We start from the raw sequence: 24,425 nt of genomic DNA, 5'->3' as shown, positions 1-24,425 counted from the left end.
GTCCGACCAAAGAACAAGAAAAGTCAAACAAAATGGTTCCTGTGAATGAGCGTTTATTTCAGCCTGTCTTCTTCTCAACCCTTGTTCTTCTACCGTTCGCCTACCTAGACAGTTCATCTCTTCCAGGAGCTCAACAGCATGGATACGGTCATGTGTCTCTCGGAACCAGATACCCTTGCTTGCCGTCCCAGCCACCCGGGACTTATTGATGTACGGTGCAGTACCGATCCATTCTGTCGGTCCTGATTCTTACGGGGCTGAGCTTTGCTTTGGCTTTGGCCTTGATCATGGTCAATCTCTCTTGTACGGGAGCTGGGGTTGTCATTCCCCGTGCCCTTCGGCGAGTGCCGTACTCTGGAAGGGTCCAAGCCATCAAGCCTCAAGGGATGATGCTATCGCTTGAGCCTCAGGTGGCAATGTGAATGACAGGTGTTCCTCGCATGCTAAACCGCAATGGTCGACCGGTGGGAATCTCAATATGCTTGTCTCACTTCAGGCTCTCAGGGTTCAAAACGGTTTGATTAAGGTCTTCCAAAGAATCAGATTAGATCTTCGGTCAAATGTTTCTGCGTATGCCTGGTTCAGCGAGTAAGTCAGAGAGATTGCAAATGTTCATATTATTACAAAACATGAGTTGCATTGGCTGCAAAGAACATATAACATTTGAGAAGCAGTCGCTTAAAAATTTGTGCATATAAAACACCGCTTAGCATAATAATAGTTCATGCTAAGTCGTATCTTGATTGCGGCTCTTGAGTATCAGAAGGTAGTAGTTCTGTATCTATATCATTGCGAATATTTGTAAAACACTTTCCAATAGCCCCGGCACTTGGACAAATGGCCATAGAGAGGCTTCGCATTTTCATCCACTGACTGGGTATGACTCCGTATCGAGTATTTTCTACAAGCTGTTTTAGATCTAATATAGTCTACCTGTCTGGATTACAGCTCAGGATAAACATCACTGCAACTATTAGCATACCTAGGTAGAGCCCATAGATGGTGGATCGACTCACATTCGCCTCTGAAGAGGCATTTCCCTCCTAACCTTCTCCAAATGCTCAAGGTCGATATCAACAAACCCAATTTCACCCTCCGCGCCATCCTCAGCAGTCCCCTGAGGCTCTCCCTCTTTCTCGCCCTGCAACTTCAGGACTACATTCCCCCATGGATCAGCGACAATACTATGTCCCCAACTAGCTCGTTTCTCGTTATGTCGTCCAACTTGTGCCGCTGCAATTACATAGCTCTGTGTCTCAATGGCCCTGGCTCGGAGAAGAGTCTCCCAGTGTGCTGCACCTGTTCGAAGGGTGAATGCACTTGGGTATGTGATGATCTGCGCTGGCTTGTTCTTCCATGCGCTGTGAGGTCCTGGCTGTGCGAGTGCCAATCCTGCCTCGGGGAACCGCAAGTCAAAGCAGATGAGGCTTCCGATGCGGCCTATGGGGGAGTCAAACGGTGCTGTCAGGCTTATTCCAGGCTGCACTGTTGCACTCTCCTTTAGACTGCCATAGTCAAATACATGGAGCTTATCATATGTTGCTGCGTCGTTGATGTCTCCGTTGGCAGTGATATACAACGCACGGTTGAGAATCCTCTTTGACTGGTCTTGGCCCTCTTCACGATGGTGAATACCCACATGAATAGCGACGCTGTGCTCACGAGCTGCCTCCTGGAGACCCTTTACGAAGGGTGATGTCGACTGTGGCTCTGCAAGTTGCAGCGATGTCTGTCCATCTGGGGCGATATAGTCTGAAGCCTCGGGGAGGAAGAGTACCTAGCATGGCTGCATGTAAGTATACCGTGTGCGCAAGATCAGAAGCCACCCGAGGAGAAGTATCGCCCTTTTGGGTATACAATGAGACATATTCCAAGCGACGTAAAGAGATCTTGCAGCTTGGACCCTAAGGCATGTCTCACGGTTCCACGAACCGACGGCCCCCTTCGAATCCAGATCATGTGTCTCCTTACGACAACTGACAAGTCGAATCGCTAGTGTCCCATCTCGATCGAGGGATGGAGAGATTCCTCGAGGCTAGACACTCTTACATGCCCAACAAGACCCAACGAGATTCAGTTTCAACTCACTTTTGCTTGACCCCGCGCCGCACTCGCCACCAACTTGACACATTGTTCCAGATTACCCTTGATCGATGCCGTTGAGCAGATCTGGCCGATTGCCTAGGCCCATGCCGTTAGATACGATAGTCCATACCGGCTCGAAGCAAGGGATCTCTGAATAGAGCAAGACTAGACTGAGGAACTCTGTGAACCAACCGCGATTGCCATGATGATCGCCTCCCGTATCGCCAAGAGCACGAATCCTCCCGAACGGGTACGAGATCTAGTTGTTGGGTGCTTAATTAGTCTCCCTCTCTCCCTTGTGGCTGTGACTGAATCGGGAAGTACTTGGAGACTTTGAGGTGAGGGCGTGCTTGTGTTGAACTCAACAGAATGTGGCGTTGACTATGTTTCTTTGTAACAGGCCAATCTGGGCCCTTTTTCAAGAATCAATTAAATTGTAGAGACAAGAAAAGAATTGAACTTTCTTTGATTGTTGATGATTCAAGGGAGGGGAAATGGCGATTCCGCAATAGCTGTGAGTCCCACTTTTCTAAGCACATCAGACAGACGAAGCATTTGTAATTGACTCTCAATAGGACTTAAAAAGAGGATGCCACAATCAATAAATTTAACAATGGATCCCCTTAACTTATACTAAATTATCTGAGTATCTTTCTATCACTTGGGTCAGGGTCTTAAAGTTCTCTTGTCTCCCCTTGCTTATCTATCGCATGGAAAGGTCAAAGAGCCATTTCTCCCTTGCTACAACATAGGAATGTTTCCGCCCAACAAAAGACTCATCACGAGATCAACTCAAAGTTCAAGTTCAAATTCAGGTTAGGCCAAGTCCATAAGGGGTCTATTCTTTCATCTCTCCCTAGAAGGCCCTTGTCCCTTCACCTCTCTTCCCAAACTATAGCCCTTTTCGCTGAGCTCCAAAGCTTCAGAAAAGCAGGGTGAAAATGGCTGAAAGAAAAGCCTAAGAAATACATGGCGCACCCATCTTCCTACTGTGTACGCCTAAACAGCATTGTCGAATTTCCCTCAGTCTCAAAAGAATCCCCAATCTTCATGCCGTCAAAAGCTACCCTCTCCCATTCATTTCCTATAGTGCATGCCAAAATGAAGAAAATAAGGACTGCCTGTCCCCACAGTCATGCCTTTAGTAAGAAAAACATAAAACGCCGTGCTAAGTAATATCAAGCCATGCACGCTGCGCAGGGTATCTTCTTCCGCTAGCTGATCATCCCTAGCCCTGGCCGTGTCACGAAATCTCATCTCACACCTTCCCTATCCCATTACCTCGCCGCATTTTGATAGCTATAGTTTGTTATGATGTGCTGTGCTGTGCTGTGTTTATTTGGGGTTCGATGCGTCCAGGTAAAGGTACGCCTTTTGAAGCGCCTTGCCTTCTCTTCCGTCCCTTTCTAATACTGAAACCCAGTCGCGAAGCTGGATATTCCGCCCCTTTTCTTTGTCCTCTCTCCACGTGCCAAGTCGATTGCGGCCCTCGGTAGTCATGGCCATGTTTGCAGGTGCCGGCGTCGCTCCCAGCCCTCCGGGCCCTTTTCCGGCACCCGCAACGTTTCTGGTCGGCGTGCTGGCTCCGCTGCCTCGAGTCATCCAGTCGTATGTCTTGCCAGCCTTCTTTTTACCAAACAGTCCGCCCTTACCTCCGAAGCCAGCAAAGAGGCTACTCGTGGTGTTTTGGCTCTGATGACTGTCAATTTCAGCAGCCTTCATCTGCTGGTTCTTCTTCATCTCCTTCTTCGTCATTGCTTTTGGAGCTTCTGGCGCTACAGAACCAGGAGTGCCAGGCGCCACGCTACCAGCACGTGATGTCGTGGCTCCCGAGTCTGGTATACCGTCCTTGCGTTTCTGGCGCTTGCGGAGTCGTGCCTCTTCCCAGTCACGCTCCTGTCTAGCAAGGTCCCGCATCGTCGTTGTCATATACGACGACACTTTAGGCAGCTTAACTGGAGGCACGCCGTTGGTCAATCCAGCTACATCGCTGGAACCTGTAGAGTGTGAGTAAAAACTGAATACGTACTGCCGGTTCCACTTACGCTTCAGTGGATTCGTGCTATCCCCGTTCGCACTCTCCACAGGGGTCCCGTCGACACCGTTGACTGCATCCGCTGGCTTCTCAATGGGCTCGAGGGGCTCAGCATTCATAGGAGCTGCCGCTGGAATCCATTCCTCAGGTATGTCGCCATGAGATGTCTTTTGCCTATTCGTTGCCACTACATGTGCATCTTCCACTAGTTCTCGGAGTCGCTGCTTTGTTGCAATAGACATCAATGCCAACTGATCAACTAGAAAAGCATCGTGTGGGATGTATGAGCCGGTTGTATGAACCATGGTCGAATCTGGGCCTGGAGTCACTTTAACCGTCACCTTTGGCGCGGGAAATTGTTCTGGAAGCCTCATCTTTCCCATGGTTTGACTGTTGTTCTTCAGGTCCAGGTTCAGCGCCAGGTGGTGTTCTCGTGCAATTTTGTCCGCGCGTCGATGCAGCAAAGCGACCAGCAAAAAAGGATCACTTATCTCCTGTGTCCGCTGAAGTGCAAGTCGCATCGACGACTCTGACCAAGCCCTCTCCGCTTGCTGTGTAGCAAACTGATCCTGTGGTTGATCCGGAACAGACTGGGCAGGCTGATTTGCTGGTCCGGCACCGTAGAAGCTCGACTTTGGCCCCGGCGGCTGGTGGGCAAAGCCCGTCCGCGCTTCGTCGAAACCGGTCGCATACAGGTCGTTCATATACTGCTCCTCAGCTCGAAGGTCGATGCCAGTACCGGCAAGTGAATCTGTCACATCGTATTCGTAATCCTTTGTTGGTCGCTCTGCTGGCCTTTGGGGAGGCCCCATGACTCCGGGGCCAGGAGTTGGGGTCATTAGCTGACCAGGAGTGGGTACAGGAACAGGAGTCATTGTGGCATTGGTATATTGAGGTATGGGCTGCTGTAGCTGCTGAGTCTGCTGAATAGGGGGTGTTGAGTTCGGTCGTACGTCAGGGAGATTAAGGCCAGGCGTTGTGTGGCCGTTGGTGTAAGGTGTAGCATACGGTTGCGGCAGAGCAGGGCTTTGCGCAAATGCAGGAGATCCAGTCCCAGCAGGCGGCGTAGCTGTAGCACCTGGAGTAGCACCTGGACTCGCGGCGTAAGGGGATGTGGCATATGGCGATTCGGGTTGCGAGGATGGCCCGTCGGTTCGAGCTCGTTTCTGCGGTGGGAGGGCGAAGTTGGTCTGCGACGCGGCAGGCGAGGGTGAATGCTGCGGCGGAGAGAATGCGCGAGGCGGCACCTGCATCTGCGTCTGAGGCTGAGGTTGAGCCATGATGAATTTTCCCGTTGGTGACTGCTTTGTCGGTCGAGAGGCGAGCCCCGGTCCAGAATAAAGGAAGTTGCAAGAAATGCGTGAGTTGAGTGTGTTAGCTCAGCAGGCAGATGAGCCTGTCAAATCAATCGCGACGCCTCCCATCCGACGCGCTGAATCTCGGCGGGGCACTCGGAAACGCTGTGAAAAGGTTCGGCAGGTGAGAGATCCGCTATTCGAAAGCGCTCAAACTTCGTTTCGAGATGGAGGGGCTGGATATCGTCGTTGGGCGAAGGTGTTAACTCGCTGCGGGTTGGCTGTGAAGGAGGCAGCTTTGCCTGTAAAACGGAGGTCGCGTAGTTTTAACGTCACGTGCGCAGAGCCTCCTCCCGTAAAATACGTACGTCGGTTGGATCCCTTTCTGTTTGAAAGCCACCTCCTCCACTAATAATTAAGCAAGCTCCCGTCAAATAAACGCCGGCTTTTATCCGTTCATTGTTCAAAGAAACGCGTCTGCCTCGTTTTTGCCCGTACTGCCCGCCTATTTCATTCATTCATTCATCCATTCATTGATTGATACGGAGATAGTGATCCGATCTCTTTTGTTATCCCTGCGGCCAGTTGCAGTTTCATCAGCTGTGTACTGCAGCCTTCTATCAGACAGCTTGTGGCCGAAGGCTGCTTCTACTAATAATCTATATAGAACCTCGACGTCGAATGTGAGCTGGACCATAGCTCGGCGGATCTACAACCATGGCATCCAAACGAAAGGCTTCCGCCATGAACGCGGCTGCGGCGGAAGAGCCAGTGGATCCTTCAGATGAACTTATGTTTCTTTGCCTAGGAGGAGGAAACGAAGTGGGAAGGTCGTGTCATATTATTCAATACAAGGGAAAGACGGTTATGGTAAGAACAGGTCGATAAGTCTATCGCATACTTGTCTAATGCCCTTTACCAGCTTGACGCCGGCCAACACCCCGCATACGATGGACTCGCCGCACTGCCCTTCTACGACGATTTCGATCTTAGCACCGTCGATGTTCTTCTCATCAGCCAGTAAGCGACCCCCTCTTTCCGCTCCCGCGACGATGTACATAGGCTGGACAGGGCGAGGGACGACTTTGTGTTTTGATATTATGTGATGTGATAGAACGGATGGTACAGAACCGCCTCGTATTGCGCCGTGCTATCGCGGCCTGTATCGTGCTCGCGTGATGACGACACCCACGACTTTGCTTTCTTGTATGCCAGATCAATACAATACAGTTTGCCCGTTCCCTTACCTTACGCCCTTGCTGTTCGTCCTTGTGATGCCGTCCTGTCCCGAATCGCCAGTCGCCAATATTATCTCTAGATAGCCAGATGCCACCAGAGGATCCCAGCTAATCAGCCATAGTTTCCACATCGACCATGCAGCATCCTTACCATACGTTCTCGCAAAGACGAACTTCAGGGGTCGTGTCTTTATGACCCATCCCACAAAGGCCATCTACAAGTGGCTCATTCAGGATAGTGTTCGAGTAGGCAATACCTCATCGAATCCTACTACACAGCCAGTGTATACTGAGCAAGACCATCTAAACACATTCCCTCAGATCGAGGCCATCGACTACCACACAACCCATACTATCTCCTCCATCAGAATCACCCCTTACCCTGCCGGCCATGTTCTTGGTGCTGCCATGTTCCTTATCGAGATTGCTGGCCTCAACATATTCTTCACAGGTGACTACTCTCGCGAACAAGATCGACATTTAGTGTCAGCGGAGGTTCCAAAGGGCGTCAAGATTGATGTTCTTATCACTGAATCCACCTACGGCATTGCTTCTCATGTCCCTCGCCTAGAGAGAGAGCAGGCCCTTATGAAGTCCATCACAAGTATCCTCAACCGAGGCGGTCGCGTCCTCATGCCAGTCTTTGCCCTCGGACGAGCTCAGGAGCTGCTTCTGATTCTGGACGAGTATTGGGGAAAGCATGCTGACTTCCAGAAGTACCCCATCTACTATGCCAGTAACCTTGCCAGGAAGTGTATGCTTATCTACCAGACCTACGTTGGTGCCATGAACGACAACATCAAGCGTTTGTTCCGTGAGCGAATGGTCGAGGCAGAGGCGTCTGGCGATGGAGCTGGTAAGGGTGGACCGTGGGACTTTAAGTACATCCGTTCTCTCAAGAACTTGGATAGGTTTGACGATGTTGGCGGGTGTGTCATGCTTGCCAGTCCTGGTATGCTGCAGAATGGTGTCAGCCGTGAGCTCCTAGAACGGTGGGCGCCCAGCGAGAAGAACGGTGTGATCATCACGGGTTACAGTGTCGAAGGCACAATGGCTAAGCAGATCATGCAAGAACCTGATCAGATCCAGGCAGTCATGTCTCGTAGTATGGCGGGTGCTCGTCGAATGCCCGGAGGAGATGGCGAGAAAGTCCTCATTCCTCGAAGGTGTAGCGTTCAGGAATACTCGTTCGCGGCTCACGTTGATGGCGTTGAGAACCGTGAATTTATCGAAGAAGTTGCAGCCCCTGTCGTTGTACGTCTGCCTCCTCTCATTCACCACCAAACATTATGCTAACGTTTGTCACAGATTCTTGTTCACGGCGAACAGCACAACATGATGCGTCTCAAATCCAAACTCCTCTCTCTCAACGCAAACAAAACAGCAAAGGTCAAAGTCTACTCACCCCGCAACTGTGAAGAGCTTCGTATCCCCTTCAAAGCCGATAAGACTGCCAAGGTCGTTGGAAAACTTGCATCGATTCAGCCTCCTCAGAGCATTCATCCTGATCAAAGTGCTGCACCTCCTCTCGTTACTGGCGTCCTCGTCCAGAACGACTTCAAGCTTTCTCTCATGGCGCCCGAGGATCTCCGAGAGTACGCGGGTCTAAACACAACCACCATCACCTGCAAGCAGCGCCTGACCCTCAGTGCTGCAGGTGTCGACCTCGTCAAGTGGGCTCTGGAGGGCACGTTTGGCAACATCGAAGAACTCCCCCGAGATGCGTCGTGGGAAGAATGGCCAAAGTAATGGAAACGGCGATCATATGATCACGGATGGCGAGGAAACGAAGCAGGAGGATGCTGATGAAGAGGTTGCTAGCCTCGTTGCAGCTTACCTCGTCATGGGATGTGTCTCAGTCCGATACCGCACAAACGGCGAGGTTGAGCTCGAGTGGGAGGGCAATATGCTCAACGACGGCATTGCCGACTCCGTCATGGCTGTTCTCTTCTCCGTGGAGAGTTCTCCTGCTGCTGTGAAGCGCTCCTCCGCTAAGCACTCGCACTCGCACGAGCTGCCTGATGTGAACCCTCACCACTCTGCTTCCCCAGAGGAGCGCCTTGAGCGTCTTCTCTGGTTTCTCGAAGCTCAGTTCGGTCAAGACAACGTTGCTCCAGTCACGACTCCCAAACTGCCAGATATAGAGGACGCCGAAGATAAGATCAAGAAGGATGAGGCCGATGATGCCATGAAGACAGAGGAGGATGGTGAGGATACACAACTCCAGGAGAGACAACAGAAGGAGATTGACAGACTGCACAAGATCGGTATTCCTGTGCCAGGAGTGTCCATTAAGGTGGACAGGATGAATGCTACGGTTTGGTTGGAAGACCTCGAGGTTGAGTCTAACAACAAGGTTTTTGCAGACAGAGTGAGAGCGGTGGTGGAGAGAGCTGTCGAGGTGACAGCACCTCTTTGGGGATGAAGAGGATATAGCTCCAGAAACGTTCACGGACATGTACAAGAAGGCTTGTTTCTATAGTTATAAGGCATTACGTGGGCAATATGCCTATCAAACAGCTTGACTTCTAAGTTAGAAAACTTGGCAAAAGCCCAGAGTTTTTAATGTTGCACTATGCTACCTATGATACAATAAAAATACCACTGTCTACTGCTATAAAAAAAAAAGACAACATATACGCGAACCCTTCTAATTAACCCAAGTAGTCCTTGAGCTCTTCCGACTCTTCCAGCAGGGTGTTGAACGAGAAAGGCGCAAAGGGCCAACCGGCAAACTCTGCGAACTTGGAGAACGACTCGACCCAAGCGAGACGCAGGGAGTGCAACATGGCACTGGTACCCTCCATACAAACGAGAATAGCAATGGCTGGGATGCGTTAGTGAACAAGCAAGATAGAAGGGACTGGCAATGCTTACTCAAGAAGAACCACATAGTAAAACAGACAACAATCATTATGACACCGACAACGCCGCTCATTTTGAGGGCAGGGCCAAGAGTCATGGACCAAAGCACAATACTCAGCTGTTGATGAGCGAGAGACAAAGCCCAAAGTCGGAGGTAAGAGGCAGTGTGTGAGACACAGTTCAGACAGAATTCTAGCCATTTGTTAATAAAATCGCATCGCCAATGTAAATCGGGAACAACTTACCAATTGTGTGAATGACCTGGTGGATCATAACCTCACTGAACTCGAACTCCTCATGCTCCTCACTAATGTTCTGGGAGATCATAGCAACTCCCTCGCCATCTTCGTCGAAGCTGTTGCCGTGGCCATTGGCGTCTTCATCATCGCCGTCCAAAGCACTAACTCGGGAGGTTTCACCTATGCTACGGTAACCCTTGGCGCGAGCACGGCTATTCTCCCATCGAAGATAGAAAGGCTTGAGGAAGAGGAGGATGGGGACTTGGATGAAAGCCAAGAGCAAGAGAATGACTTGGACAACAGACTGTCCAGCGTAAAGCTCTTCGCCCTCAGGAATGGTTCCAGGCTGGAGGAACATGTAAATAAGCATGTTGAGCAGTCCAGGAGGTTGGCGGCCAGTGCCCAGCCAATCAACAGACCACTTGTAAACAATGCAAATAACCAGGTAGCCAAAGATGGACTGGAAGAAGATCATGCCAGGGATGAAGTTGCCCCAGATGTCAATGGGCTTCTTGAAGTGGCGAGCGTTGATGTAAGAGAAGCAGAGCGAGTAGGTCATGTGTGCCCAGCCTAGAAGGATACTCATCTTCATCTTCAAACTGTTGCTGAAGAGGAGGTCATTCTCACTTCCGTGCCATGCATAATCCAAACCGAAGGGGTAACGGTGGCCATCTTCCCTCAGAGTGGCAACGATGCTTGTAGTGTTGGTATAGTTCTCGGGCTTCTTAAACTCCCAAGCACTCTCGAAGAGAGTCATGGACATAGAAAAGACATCATTGTAGATGAGACCGGTAAAGACGGAGAAAACAGCCATGACCAGAGCAATGTAGCGGCCGTAGAAGATCATGGCAAACAGCTGGAAGGTACCCTTCTTCAAAGACTTCTCCCAGTAAATCATAGCAAGAGCAGCGGAAAGCATGATAATGGCATGGCCAAAATCACCAAACATGACAGCGAATAGGAAAGGGAAGGTGACAAAAACAGGAATGGCCGGGTTGACTTCCTGGTACGTGGCGGTACCATAGGCATTGACGATAGTCTGGAAAACCTTCGGTGATCTTGTTGGTCTTCAGGTAAGTGGGCGGCGTCTTGTTGGTCTGAATCTTATTGATAATAGAAGGGACGGAGAGGCCAGCTCTGTTAGTAACGTCCTGAAGGGTCGTCCTGATCAGGGGAAGATCATTGGTAGGTACCCAGGCTTCGGCAATGAGAGTTCGCCGAGCACTATCATAGGAGAAGTTGTTTAGAGTGTTATACACGGCCTTTTCCTTGGCGACAAGAACCATCCAGGCAGACAGCGACTGAGAGATCTGCTTAAGCTCTGCCTGAAGAGTGGCCTGGGTGTTTTGTAGAACGTTCTGTACATCCTCCAGTCGGTTGTTGACCTCGTGAATCTGGTCTCGTCGAAGATCACTGTTCTCGTCGACATTGTACACATCAGCACCCATGGACTCGGAGATCTTACGGATCTTGTTGAGGATCTCCTTGCCATGTGCGAAAATAACGAAGACGTTCTTGTTGATGGCCTCGTTGTTGGTAGGATCGATCAAGGGCTCGGGAATCTCAGACTGGTTCATATAAAGGTTACCGCGCAGAGTTCGCCAGAGGATACGCTCGAAGGAGGCGACTCTGTCTCTAGCAATGACACCAGCGACGAAGCCAATATTCATGCCAGAGAAAGAACGCTCGGCATCGGGGCCACCCTGGTTTTGCTCGATGTCAGACAGAAGAGGAGCATCGTCGTTGTCAGTAGAAGCGCGGATCTCCTCGACATTTCCGTGGGCGCGGTCGAAGAAGCTGCCGGCCTCACGCAGGACCCATCGCCACTCGGTCAAGTCGCCCTCGCGCTTCTTCAGAGTCTCGTAGCTTTCGTTCAGGGCAGATACTCGCTGTTCCAACTTCTGGCTTCGCTCAGCAAGCTCGTCAATTTCGGAAGTTGAGGGAGACGCAAGTCGCTCAACGTCGAGGTCCAGCTTTCGGAGCGGGATTCCGATCTTATCCATCTGAGCGTAGAAGTATCCTGCAATGTGTTAGATTCGTATGTTCGTGGTGGATCCCTTTGGATGACGTACGCAGCTGTCGCTCAACATTGTCGAGTCGCCGAATCTCCTGAGTAAAAGTGCGTTGGAATGCGCTGACATCCTCATTAAGCTGCATGATTTACCGATGGATTAGCCTCGGTTCTTGATGCAAGAATTGATGGATTGTTGCCTACATCGCGGAATTGGCAGAGACCAAGCTCGCCGAGGGCCGTAACGACTTCGCGACCGATTTCATTAGAGACATAGAGCTGTACCATGCTCATGTCCGCAGAGCGGAATGGGGTATCCGGTTTAGGAGCCATGATGCCGTCGAGCACCAAAGCTGTATATGTCGTTGAAGTTGGAGCTTATTCAAGGAGCAAGGCACGCTTTGGCGCGGTTACGTCGCAGGAGGCTGTTCTTGCCACGGCCCCTGGTTGTTCCGGTTTTAGCTGCCACGTGATCTCGTCCAGCCACCGGCATCATAACGCCACATCAAGCTATATGCCACACGGGAAAGCTGCGAGATTGATTGAGGTTAAGAATAGTTAGGTTATCGATATTATCTCCCCTTCTTAGACCAAAGATAAGATCAATGGTAACCTCCGCATATTTATAAATTGCATAGTCTCGAAATGGTTGAACATGCATAGTCTAAATTCTGATAGGCTGAGGCCTTAGCATAACTTCTTGCAAGCAGATACAGACAGCCATCCATCATACTAACGTTGGATAAGCAGCAACAGAGATTATTTGCTCACACAATCCATACATTCACAGTTACACCAATCAAGATGAATCATTTCATGAAAGCCATTATTGATTATCTACACGTTTTCCTTCGCCATATCCATGCTTCAGAACGCTTTTTCCCATCAAAATGACTTTGCTTTTACCGCTAATTTTGACCGCTGTGCGCCGGGATATCAAATCAATATGCAATCCAAATCTACCCATAGAATCAAACCATAACACCTTTAGAACAATGATATGAGAGTAGAAAGATCCGTGCAACTGGTATCGGAGATTGGCATTTTACAGCCTTCGGCCGAACATGAACGTGCCATACATGCCTCCGACGTCGGCCTCCGCAACCGGGATCTTCCTCATGCCCCAGCTCTCAGCGCCCAGCTTCCACCACCGGGCGCCGCTGTCTAGAGAGGCTCCATCGGTGTTCAAGCGGACTAGCCAGTAACGGCTTCCAAACTCCTTGGGGGTCCATCCTGCACGTTCAAGGTTCTTCTTAGCCTTGGCCGCTCGCTCGTATGCGCGCTCTTCGAGCTCAATAACCTGCAGCGGGGCGGAGGCAGGGGTAAGAAGTGCGCTGGCACTACCGATGATAGTGTCCAGGTCGGAGATATCGAGGTATCGGAGACTGTGAGGAATCCACTCCTGGGCTTGGTACAGGAGCTGGTGGATGTCACGAAGATCGAGGCCTCGGCCAATAGCAAGCTCCTCCAGATGCTGGACCAGAGGGGTGAGAAGGGGAATCTGGGAAGGATCCATTCTGCTACCCTTGAGACTCAGCGATCGAAGGGTAGGGGGCAGTCGGGGAAGGATAGCATCAACATCCGCCTTGCCCAGCAGGAGGTGGCTGCTGGCATTGGTAGCAAGGCTAAGGACAGTGATGGTCTGGATGATCGCGGGATGAGTTGTGATAAACTTGACAACAACTTCAGAGGTCAACTCTCGGCACTTGGCCAAGTTCAGGTGTGTAAGTCTTGCCGTCTCAGGCAAGCTCTGCAACGCCTTGTCGGTCACTCTGGTTCCAGCAAGATCGAGGTGAGTAGCTCGTTCGAGTCGAGGTAGGATGGCCTCAAAGACGGAGCCTGGCAGGTTCAGGCACTTGTGGAACGAAATACGGGTAAGAGTCAAGGAATCGGGCCACTGAGCCTGGAGGAGGCTAGTGAACGAATTCTTGAAAGAAGGAGAGGAGCAGCCGCAAAAGTCAATGGCTTGGAGCCGGGGCATTTCGAAGAAGAGCTTCTTGATAACATCAGGTCCAAGATCCTCATCGATGTACTCTTGCGCCAGGAACTCCTGCAGGTATGGGGTTAGCTCGAGACATTTGTAGAGGGTCTCGGAAGTCAGGTTTCGAGTCTGGGCTCTCTCGCTTGCAGTAGAGAAGATGGTGGAGGGGTTAAAGTGGCTAAAGTCGAGCCGCCGCACAATAGATGCGAGCGCGGGGTACTCAGTGATGGTTGCGAGGAACTTTCGGAAGATGCGAGAGTGAGGAATCGTGATGTGGCGGTAGAGTGTGTTGAGAGTCGCAGCATGAATAGATCGCGAAGTAAGAAGAAGAGCCATAAGGTCGGCATTTCGTGGTGTAAGACCATTGGGAGGGATCTCGATGACGAGAAGGTCGATAATGGCACCTGTGATCGACATGTTAGTACAAGGTGTGTCATATAATTGGGACCGGGGTTCAGCAGGGTTCCTGAACTGTTTGGCATGCGATGCGCGCAAGTTTACGTACCCAAAACTTCGCTGGGAAGTCTCTCGAGAGGAGAAGATCCGGCCTGGTAGCTGTTGGGTGAAGCCTTCTCAGTGACGGCGGGAGGTGCTGGAGAGCTCCATGTCATGGATAGCTTGTGAAGATCCTCGCAACTGCGGCTGGCGGATTTGCCCTTGATGGGGATCTGCTTCCATCCGCGAAAGTTGTCCGCGGGGAACCAGAAGCCATGAAGCCGACTGTGAGGCTGCGTCAGAGGAGCCTGAAAAGACGGCTGTGCAATCTCAGCGGAGGGTGAGGGTGATTCATCGAATACCTCTTCCGGCCCTTGAGTGTAGGAGGAAATCTTTGAGCGGGTAAAAGTCTGGGCTAGGCCATCATCGTTCTCTCGGACAGACGAGAAGGACGATCGAGCAGTCTTGTCGCTGTTGCTGTTGGGAGATTCGGGGCGTGACATTTTGGCCTTGAGCAGAGCAGAAAGGTCAAACTGAGGCACCGCGTGGTGCGTGGGGCTAAGAGGGAGGGCCATTCAATTAAAGATATAAAGATATGCAATCGCCGACCTCAGCGAGAGAGGACGGAATGGTCAGGTGAGGAATAGTCTAAGTAGGCAGGCTAGGTAGGGACAAGATCGCCAACCAAACGGTTGGCAAAAATATCAGGCTCGGATAAAAAGAATATTCACGAAATAGCAGTGGCGTTCTATGAGCCACCGGATCCGGAGTCTTTGTTGCTATACGGTGCTGTCTGTAGTAGGTATTGTTAAGCTTAGGCCGATAGAGGGCGGCGAGAAGCGATGACGAAATGGTTTGCGATACTCGGAGAGAATGATGACCAAGAGATAAGATCTAAAGGTCAGAGGATACTTTCTTATCGTCAAAATAATCTGGAATCATAAAGGAAGAAACAGAGCGACTCGCGCATCAGGGCTCGGGGGCTTGGGGATAGTTATAAACGAACGAACGACTCCACGAGGCAACTCCATGAAGTTTAGTCTAGTACAACAACCATTTATTATGACTAGGACTAGGACAAGGAATGGGTAATGGAACTAGGGACGGGACCTCAATGGGGACCTCATGACGGGGGACCGGAGGGTCCAAACGCCAGGGAAAGGGATCCAAGACCCAAGACCGAGACGAGACAAGCAGGACAAGGAAGGGAAAAGGCAAGATTCAAGGCGAACCCCGAACGATGAGCAACAGTAAGTCAGGAAAAGAGGCTAAGGAGCGGCGCCACTGGGGCCAGTCCAGGGACGCTTGTGTTGGTGTTTGGCACCTCATACTCATGCACGGGGCATTTGTTTAGCTCGGGATCGCACAATATTGGGTAATAGAAATCAAAGACTGGATGGACTTTTCGGGTCTGGAGACGTCAGGTGAGCATTCGACACGACACCATGGCTTGTCTGTCACAGTCATTCATTACCTGGACTGTCACAGTCACAGTCGACGCCATGTCCATCCATCATGAAATCTCGGTCAGTCAAGGATGAATGTCGCAGCTCACAAAGTATCCATCCATTCTGAAGAGAACCGCCCAATGATGAATTATTAGCGAGTAATGAGATGTCAAAAGCCGTTGCCGCTCAGAGATCTAATGTCCAAACAAAGAAAAGAATTTCGCTGCAGCCGCTAACGCCGGATCGGCCTAAAAGAAAAAAAAGAGGTGTGCCACTCACTCGATTGGACGAAACACGTCGAGATTTGGTAATGAGAACGACCTCGCTGAGAAGCCAAGACTAACAGAAAAAATCAACTCCCCAGCTGCCTTTGCTTGTCCGTCTGCTAATTTTGTCAAACCTCGTCTTGGCAACAACACGTCAAATTGCACATCATCTTGCTGACCATCAGATGTTTCTACAGTGCAGGCAGTCTAGGCAGTCAGTCATGTCCTTGCCTTACCCCAGAATCTTGCATTGCGTCTTCATGTATTCATTTGACGTATGTATATGCTGTACAACTTGCAACATGGAAGATCACGTCACTTATACGAACTTGCACTTATAAAGTCTGTGGACAAGGCTCTTCCACCTACCTACCTACCTACCTACCTAATAGTACTCCTCCTCTATGCGAGACAACCTTTTTCCTGAGCCAGCCAGTGGATTCTTACTACAGTTCAACAATAACCAAACGTAACGTAGCAAAACGTAATATAATGACATCCTTCGTCAGCGAATGGACAGCTGCACCTGTAGAGTAATAGAAACAACACGACCCCGCCTTCGTTTCACAGGAATTGCATCAAAAAGCCCCGGATCTCGAAATTAATGAATAACATATTGACAGATTCGCCGAGATCCTCGTGACCTAAAGAATGTCGGCCACGTCGGGAGCCCAGCAACGCGATTCGGCAATGGCCTTTTCTAAGCATCCGTTTCTTCTAGACCCCCCAAGCCAGAAGCCCCAAGAACGGCACCTTTGCGAAAAAGAAAGAAAAAAGGGGACATTGCTACTATACCTAGTGTACAGTGGCCACTCAGGTCACAAGGGCCGTCTTAAAACAGCAGAGTTTGAGGCGCTGCATAACACCCCTCGGTACGAAAAGAGTATCTTTGCCTCAAGATACCTTACCTGCTTTGCACCGCCGGCTTATTACCACTCCCAATTCTATGTACAACGCCGCACTCATGCTCAAATTACCTCGACACAGATCCCGCCAGAGAAGACAAATTTGAGAGAAACTAAAAATGCTAACGATACGTAAAAGAGAGGCATTTCCTTCGAGAACCGGCAAAGATGCCGGTCCCCAGATTTCAGATCCTCTAGAAGAGTTCCTTTCAAGTAAACATTACCCTCTCGGGTGGGCATCGTCGTTACCGGCACCCCGTTTCCTCCGGCCCTAGTCGACGCCAACTGGAGCTTAAACACGCCAGGCCGAGACCGACCACGGAGACGAACACCGACTCCAGCCGCCGAGGGACCAGACATGTCAGCCGGGGTCCTATTTTCAGTGGTAACAACAGGCTAATATTGTACGGTAGTTATTAGTATCTCGAAATATCAACAGCCTTGAACAACCCCCAATTGCCAAGCAGAGACAGCCAAGAAACATACCACGTTCCTGAATCACACTGACCATATGATATGCCATAGTACGACCAGCATCCTGGCAACATGCGATTCAGCTGTTGCACGTGCCTCATGGTGTCCGACCTAGATGAGATTGCTCAGCTCGTCCCCCCCGGAATATCGTGTAATTAAGCTATATCGGCTGTTTCTCCAGATGACATAGGATAGACACCGCCTCATCAGATATGCATTCCAGACTGAGGCACCTTAATACCTAGGTTGTTGAATGCCAACCAAGATCGCCATCATTCAGAAAAGGAGGTTCACAATACCATCATTGTGCAACGCCATTGCAGGTTCCCGGAATCATGTCCGGATTTCGGCACCATCGTCAAGACTTTCCAGATCTGTGTTCGATCACGAATATAATCATCATGAGAGTGTAATAACGTGATCTCCTCTCTGCGCCAGTGGACTCGGAGCGCGGCCGGGACACTTATTTACAGCTTATAAGCGCGGCGTACCCGCAGCCGCACCCCCCAGAGCCTATCACCGAAGGTAAGAGGGCGAAGACGGGAGCAGACAAAAAATGACACCGGCCATTAAGAGGGACAGATTTACCCCGGATTTTCCTTAACGTCATGACCCGGATCGGCCTGTCACTTTCACTTTCCATCACTCTTCCAACGCGTCACTTGACTCCCACTTTCTCTCTGACAGGTAATAACCAACCAACCCGCTTCCAAATTCCGAACCCCCGGAACCTCCATCTCCGTGTGATATTGTTGAGCTCGAAACCTTTCCAAACACCTTCTCTTCTTCTCTCTTCTCGCCCCTTCTCTCTCCCCTTACTTTCCTTACATAGCCTAGTTCCTTTGCTCCTCAACAAGTTGCAGATCCTAGCTTCGCTACCGCGGATAAGGAGCACTTGCAAGCCTCACAACCACCAGAATAATAGAAGCTCCCCCTTGTCGCCCTCTGCCGTTGGCCAATGCATCAAAGCTACCCCTTGCACTCTGGCGGCTCAGAAAATCAATTACCTAACATTTTGCTCTTAGCGGTCTACATCCTGAACCTCGTGACCATGGCTGGACCACCCTCGAGCCTTGGTGTCAAGCTCGGCTAGGGTGGCTGTGATCTTAACACTGAGCACAACCGACCTAACCACCATCAGCTCCAGCCCAAACATCGTGACATTTCCCCGGACTCCCGCTCTTCTCTTCGCCTCTTCTCATCCGATCATCACTAACACAATTCAAGCAAGTGCTTTCCATTGGTCAAATCCAACGGTGTATTCATTCCGCCCCAGGCGGGGGCCAATGTAAGTAATGCAATGCAATATACACCCCTCAAACTCCCCCGCATTTTGCCCCTGACTCTCCACCCATATTCGCACCTTCGCCCGCTACACCATAACGCTTTCTATAGAATTGAGAATAACACCTGGGCGCATAGTCCCAGTCCCTATACAGCATCTGCGCTTCCAGATGAGAACTTGATAACATAACCCTTGGTTCAACAAAACCTTCCTCAACCATTTGAGAACACCAGAAACAAGGAACGGGTACTGTATGACCGCGTCCACCGCCATCCCAAGAAACAAAGGAAACGCCATATGTGTCTGTCGTATACATTCGACCGTTCAGTCTATGGGCAGTGCAATTCGCTTTAGAACCAATCGTCGGTTTCAAAATGAGGCCATCATGACTGGTCCGTGACTCGCGGCACGCAAATGTCGCCTGACCTCTATCGACCATTGGCCTTTTTACCTCCCGCTTTGAGGCGTTCCTTGCAGTCCTCGCAATACCATTTCGCTACAACAAGTTAGCGTTTAGTTCGTCTGATAGTTCAGTCCTCTATTGCAGCAACTTGCCTGTTGATGTTGGTGCGACCTTCAGTCCTACGCACTCCAAATGGAACCATTCGCGAGGACACTCAACAGCATCGCAAGCTACCATCTCGCCGTAGGAGACCCCATTACAGTAACAGTATGTTGGCTCATCTGCATCAACATCGCCGTCATCTTCGTCGCCTTGCATGCTGCTGTTCGTATCTTCTTCGGCCAGTTGAGCAGCAACAGCTGCATGAATGGTAGGTACAGCTTTCTTCTGGTTTTTCTTTCCAGTACCAGTTCCGTCATTGTTCCTCGATGAGCGTGCTCGGGGCTGTACTGCTTCTTGGAACGTTGCCAATGCTGGCGTTGATGGTTTACTGGCGCGCCCACTCTTTGTTGTGACTGTGGCCGTCTGTGGAACTGGTGGTAGCGATTCGCTCTTGCGATCATTCTCCTCCGGCTTTTTGGTGTCCTTCTTGCTGCCAGTCGTAGCAGCACTGGTGGTTGCGGCTGTAGTGGTGGTGGAGATGGTGGCAGTGGTGGTAGGAGTAGGTGCCGGTGGCGCTGGCGCGGTTTCTGGTTTCTCGGCTTCTTTCTTAGGATTTTCGATTTTGATCGGTACATTCGTCTCCTTTGGAGTCTTGGCTTCGGCACCGTTACGAAGTGCACTAACCGCTGGAGTTCCAGCGGCTGGTGTGCTAGCTGCATTGCCATTGGGTTTATTAGAAGCCGATGATGTTGGCCTTGCCTTGTTGCTATCCGTGTTAACAGTCTGTATTGAGTTCTGTCGCGAACGAGTCCGAGCCGGGTTTGGAGTAGGAACCGGTACTGGTGATGCGCGAACAGGGGGTAGCTTTGGCTCAGGTAGCTCTGTGATGACGGGCGACGAGTTGACTGAATTGGATAAACCAGTTACGCCGTTTCTGCTACAGTTCACCATGTTAGAACCTGTCTTTAGAGCATCTCCTACAGATTCTGGGACATACCTCTTCTTGGACTGGCCGCTTCCTGAAGGAAGAGCTTTTCTCTTCTTAGGTGCTTCGGGTGCGGGAGTTGCTCTAGGGCTTGTTGTCTTTGCCTTCGGTGCAGCATTTCCAAAAACCGAGCTCATTGCACGCTCTGCTGTCGCCGCAGCACCATTAGTCGTCTTTTCAACTTTGCGTCGCTTCTGTGGCGGGTTGCCGTTGTTAGTCGCAGCCGTAGAAATGCCCAGCCCGACATTGGCAGTTTCCGTTGCTGTCGCTGTCGCTGTCGCTGTTGCTGTCTTCCGCGATTTGGCTGTCTTCTTTGGAGCTTCAGGCTTGTGTTTGCCGTCATGGTCGTCTGCCTCCGAATCGTGGTTATGAGTATTAGAGTGGTTATGATTATTGTTGTGGTTTCTCGAATTCTTCTTTGCTTGTACAGCCTGCTTGCGAGCATCGCTTCTAGCGGCTGCCTCGTCAGCAAGGGCCTGCGCAGCTGCAGATATGGCTGCGGCACCGTCGCGCCGTGTTCGATCGACATGAGAGGCCTTGGAGAAGCGATTTTCGGGATATGCCCAATGTGTGGTGCTTCCCCATTTGGCCTCGTCACTGAATTCGCCTTCTAGGTGAGGCCAGACATCTTCAATCCGAGTGAGCTGGGCTTCGAGTGCTTCGTTGGCTGTCGAGATAACGTGGTTCTTTTCTTCGAGCGAGACAAGCATTTCTTGGATCTTGAGCGCGGTTTGACGAAAAAGGTGACGACGAGGAAGATTGGATGGGTCGAAAACAGCATCCCTGTTCGATTCATCGACTGAAGGTACGCTCTGGACGCTATTGTTGAATGCAATACCACTTGAGCTATTCTGCGCACTCATAGGCGCCGAACCAGGAGCATTGGCGCTGGATGCCTCGTTGTTCGGACGTGCCTCGGAAAGAGGAGCGTTGGTGGCAGCTTCAACAAGTCGGAAGAGCTGATCTTCGGGGGTGAAAAGTTTGGCATCCACCTCCTTGAGGAGTGTAAAATGCCGAACGAGTTCCTTTGGGAGTGCAGTAATGGCATCAGCAAAGTGTGTAATCGCAGGGAAAATGTCGATGGGTTGCTCGGCACCGCCGATTGAGTCTCTGCCAGCACCACCAGAACGACCCAAGTTCGCGATGCTTCGCGAAGGGTTCGTACGAGTCTGACGGACGGGCTGCGACCGGCGGTGCGACGAGTTCTCCGCCGCGGGCGCCTTGGCCGACTTCATGGTGGAAAACGCGAAAGAGGAGAGAGAGGACTGAGGCGGCTCGGTCGATCACTTCGAGGTTAGACGGCGGGACGAAGCTGGCGGCAGAAAGTTTGATTCAAGAGAGAGCTATGGTGTGGACAGGAAGTAAATAGGCAAGTAACAGTTGGTATCGGCCAGGTAGAAAACAAAAGGCTAGGTCATTTTGCGCTCTGGTGCCATAAGTGGTGAGAAGAATTGTGTATAATGAGGAGGGGAGAAAAGAGAGCACGCGTAGTAGCAGAAACGAAAGCGGGATGGGATATGGATTGGATGGATGGGCTGGCTGTCTGCCTTCCACTCCCATTCGATTTTGGAGAATCACCTAGCGCTGCGAATGCGGCGGCGCCCACTGTACACGCTATAACTCTAGGGAGTACAGAGGCTTACAGGGCCCGACCCGCAGCCCCGGAGAAACCAGCCCCCGATGACGGAATGCCTTGACGAAAAAAGGCACATGCATCTGAGATCAATGTTGACATTTAACCAGATTAGTCTCCAAGTTGGCAACTACGTCGAATTCAAAGACAATGCTTCTGTCTTCTCCAATCTCAGTTCCATGTTCGAATATAATGCTCAAATCTTTAGCGCCTAAGCAGATATTGATCATGGAGGAATGTCCTAAGCCGCGTGGGGTATCACTATCGATAGCAATTCCATCATAACCTGACATCCATCGGTGATGAAATATCTGTTTAGTACAAAGAACCAATTTAGAAGCAGTGTAGAACGGACGCAAACAAGCTTATCTTGTATAAACAAAGAAAATGATATTATGAGCGTATCAAAGTCTATCGCTCACTAATCCCAGCAAAACTAACACCAAAATCTTCAAATTCACACGCCTTTCTCAAACCATCCCAAGACAACTTATGATCAAAGCTGTTTGAATTTTCTACGACCAGGGTATCACTGCCACCAGAATCAAATCACGCTGTAACAGAAGAAGGCCGAACCACTGCCTCGTCGCGATCCTTCTGCTTTTGTCTCCATTGCCACTCGAGCAGAATCCAGATGAAGTCCTTGAGGTCGAAGTCAGGCCACAAAGTATCGATGAAGAAGATCTGTGTATCCTGATGGCATTGCCAAAGCATGAAGTCGCTAAGGCGCTCGACTCCGCTGGTTCGTACAAAGATATCTAGGGGCGGGTCGTTTGCAGTGTACATGTGCTTGTCCAGGGTCTCGGCTGTGATTGTTTCGGGGTTCGGTAAGCCCGAAAGGCTAGCAGCGCTGTTCCTTGCGCGTAGGCGAGGAGGAGGGGAGTCGGGTTGCAGTGTAGGCGATGAGGAATCTCCATCGCTGTCCTTCTTGGCATCATCTCCATCTAATGGCTCGACCTCTTCGGGGAGGACATCCGGGATTGTAGGCAGACCCTCGCGACCGTCCAGCTGGCGCGAAAGGATCTTCTGCCGAATTCGAGATGGGGAGAAGGGCGTGCTTCGAGGAGGTGTGGGAGCGAGGAACTCTTGCACTGTTGATTTCACTGCGGATGTGATCTCGGCTCGCGAGGTGTATGGGAAGCAAATGTTCAGAACGGCCCTGGATACGCGTTAGCAATTGGTTCGCTCCTTCGGGTACGATGAACTGACTTGTTGTTGTGCTTAGTTCTCGCGACAGCCTTGTCGACCACTTCAAGAACGTCGGGTCGGATCATGTCGCGCTGGCCCAAGACGCGCACACGGGCACCATAACGATCGAGGATATGACCATATTTTGTTAGCTGCTCCAGCTTGATCTTGGCCAGCTCCATCAGACCCTCCACCTCATATTTTGGTCGATTGAAGTTCTCAATACTGAAGGCGTATACAGTCACTACCTTGACTCCGGACTTGTAGCAAATTTCCATGATCTAGATATTACACGTTAGCACGTCGCACAATGGCGGGATTGTGGGGAACATACTCTAGCCAGCGCCTCGAATCCTCGGTGATGACCCTCTACGGTCTCCATTCTATGATTTCGAGCATATCGTCGGTTGCCATCCATCTCAAAAGAAACATGTTGAGGAATAGGGCCTTGCTTGAGGGCGCCAATGAGCAGTTCGCGAAGCTGGCGCACAGCCCATTCTCCGGGCGGAGATTCAACAATTACCCTCCGGAGAAATGATGATATAGCGTCAGACATTGTATTCTTTTTTGTGTCCGAGACTTAGTTTTGAAGAATAATCAAGGAAAGAAAAAGGTGTCGGGTGGAATAGTGAACGTGTTATCGAGTGTCGCTAGCTTAATTCAGATAGATGTATGTAAAACCTAGGCGGTATGAGACGGAATTCGGAATTCGAGAGGAGTTTATGAAAATGTTATAATTGAGAACCAGCTTTAATAATTGATATGGGAAAACGGTCGCCAGATGGCAAATAAACGAAGGTGACGACGAATTGACAAGACAGCCACGAAGCCTATGGTGGCGGAGTAGGCATCTGACGATGGGGATGAGGCTTGTTGAGGCGAGGCGTAGGTTGGCTACGTTTGGAACAGGTTGGCACAAGCTTGGCGATTTTTGAAGCAGGGCAGCTCTTCTGTACCTGGGTGAGCCTTTAGGTGCCACCGGGGATGGTCCTGGTCCAATGACTTCTCTCTCGACACAGGTGGCTTAACGTCATTTTCAGGAACAGGCGCCGTGTCGTTTACAACGGCACAGCTGACTGGGCATGCACGTTTACCACAAGGCTATTGTAATTAACCGTGACCTGAGGCTCAACAAGGATCGGAGTTTTCGGAGACAAGTCATCATGAGTTGCCCCTAGCAGGGGATCATGGGAGATTGTGTTAGTGGATTGTCTACCCTGGAACCTCGAGATTTTGTTCCGAAATTGAGTCCTCTTTCATATGATTGTAGTTGTCTCCCGGGAATAAAGATGGATTCGAGAATCTGTACGGTTATGTCGTAAATATTGATGAGGCTGGAACTGTGGCTTCGATTTTTGTATCCAGCAACGCAATATAGGTTCAGGCAGTAGGCTATTTTACTACCCTCAATTTCATCTGGTACTTCTTTCTGTGCCTACCTAAGTAACATACTTACTCAGACACAGGCACCGATACCGAGTGTTTGTATGCTCCTTTTCACACCTGATATATAACCCGCAGTGGTTACACCTCGACTTCTCGATACAGGGTA

At 50.6% G+C, this 24,425-nt stretch overlaps 7 protein-coding genes across 9 annotated transcripts; 2 read left to right on the top strand and 5 right to left on the bottom strand.

Annotated features, from left to right (window-relative positions):
- Positions 1–639: 639 nt before the first annotated feature.
- FVEG_00738 (hypothetical protein) lies at positions 640–2,658 on the bottom strand. Of its 2 annotated transcripts, XM_018887334.1 has the most exons (5): positions 2,410–2,658; positions 2,278–2,344; positions 2,089–2,181; positions 1,017–1,777; positions 640–964 (listed from the first exon to the last, which is right to left on the bottom strand). In XM_018887334.1, the coding sequence occupies exons 2-5, from the start codon at positions 2,287–2,289 to the stop codon at positions 943–945; spliced, it is 888 nt and encodes a 295-aa protein (XP_018743079.1). In that variant the 5' UTR covers positions 2,290–2,344; positions 2,410–2,658; the 3' UTR covers positions 640–942. The 2 variants fall into 2 exon arrangements, with proteins under 2 accessions (XP_018743079.1, XP_018743078.1); XM_018887333.1 differs by having other exon boundaries at positions 2,278–2,658.
- Positions 2,659–2,825: 167 nt separating this feature from the next.
- On the bottom strand, positions 2,826–5,702 carry FVEG_00739 (hypothetical protein). Its single transcript, XM_018887335.1, has 2 exons — positions 4,131–5,702; positions 2,826–4,082 (listed from the first exon to the last, which is right to left on the bottom strand). Exons 1-2 carry the CDS (start codon positions 5,398–5,400, stop codon positions 3,421–3,423), a joined length of 1,932 nt encoding a protein of 643 aa, XP_018743080.1. The 5' UTR covers positions 5,401–5,702; the 3' UTR covers positions 2,826–3,420.
- A 430-nt stretch (positions 5,703–6,132) lies between these two features.
- Positions 6,133–8,402, top strand: FVEG_14723 (endoribonuclease YSH1; the record flags this gene model as incomplete). The annotated part of the gene is made up of 4 exons (XM_018903694.1): positions 6,133–6,285; positions 6,338–6,435; positions 6,776–7,907; positions 7,962–8,402. 4 exons carry the CDS (start codon positions 6,133–6,135, stop codon positions 8,400–8,402), a joined length of 1,824 nt encoding a protein of 607 aa, XP_018743081.1.
- Positions 8,403–8,418: 16 nt separating this feature from the next.
- Positions 8,419–9,078, top strand: FVEG_14724 (hypothetical protein; the record flags this gene model as incomplete). Its single annotated transcript, XM_018903695.1, has 1 exon — positions 8,419–9,078. The coding sequence occupies one exon, from the start codon at positions 8,419–8,421 to the stop codon at positions 9,076–9,078; it is 660 nt and encodes a 219-aa protein (XP_018743082.1).
- A 229-nt stretch (positions 9,079–9,307) lies between these two features.
- On the bottom strand, positions 9,308–12,101 carry FVEG_00742 (V-type proton ATPase subunit A; the record flags this gene model as incomplete). The annotated part of the gene is made up of 6 exons (XM_018887336.1): positions 9,308–9,480; positions 9,531–9,710; positions 9,764–10,805; positions 10,882–11,777; positions 11,830–11,908; positions 11,973–12,101. 6 exons carry the CDS (start codon positions 12,099–12,101, stop codon positions 9,308–9,310), a joined length of 2,499 nt encoding a protein of 832 aa, XP_018743083.1.
- A 457-nt stretch (positions 12,102–12,558) lies between these two features.
- FVEG_00743 (hypothetical protein) lies at positions 12,559–15,835 on the bottom strand. 2 transcript variants are annotated; one of them, XM_018887338.1, is made up of 3 exons: positions 14,547–15,835; positions 14,255–14,469; positions 12,560–14,153 (listed from the first exon to the last, which is right to left on the bottom strand). In XM_018887338.1, exons 2-3 carry the CDS (start codon positions 14,358–14,360, stop codon positions 12,814–12,816), a joined length of 1,446 nt encoding a protein of 481 aa, XP_018743085.1. In that variant the 5' UTR covers positions 14,361–14,469; positions 14,547–15,835; the 3' UTR covers positions 12,560–12,813. The 2 variants fall into 2 exon arrangements, with proteins under 2 accessions (XP_018743084.1, XP_018743085.1); XM_018887337.1 differs by having other exon boundaries at positions 12,559–14,153; positions 14,255–15,835.
- Positions 15,836–21,779: 5,944 nt separating this feature from the next.
- Positions 21,780–23,982, bottom strand: FVEG_00745 (undecaprenyl diphosphate synthase). The gene is made up of 3 exons (XM_018887339.1): positions 23,208–23,982; positions 22,895–23,154; positions 21,780–22,844 (listed from the first exon to the last, which is right to left on the bottom strand). Exons 1-3 carry the CDS (start codon positions 23,427–23,429, stop codon positions 22,235–22,237), a joined length of 1,092 nt encoding a protein of 363 aa, XP_018743086.1. The 5' UTR covers positions 23,430–23,982; the 3' UTR covers positions 21,780–22,234.
- Positions 23,983–24,425: the final 443 nt, after the last annotated feature.

Source organism: Fusarium verticillioides, chromosome 1, assembly GCF_000149555.1.
Source record: "Fusarium verticillioides 7600 chromosome 1, whole genome shotgun sequence".
In the NCBI taxonomy this organism is placed as follows: Eukaryota; Fungi; Ascomycota; class Sordariomycetes; order Hypocreales; family Nectriaceae; genus Fusarium; species Fusarium verticillioides.
The sequence above is the reverse complement of the archived record's forward strand: the minus strand, read 5'-3'. Positions and strand labels throughout refer to the sequence as shown.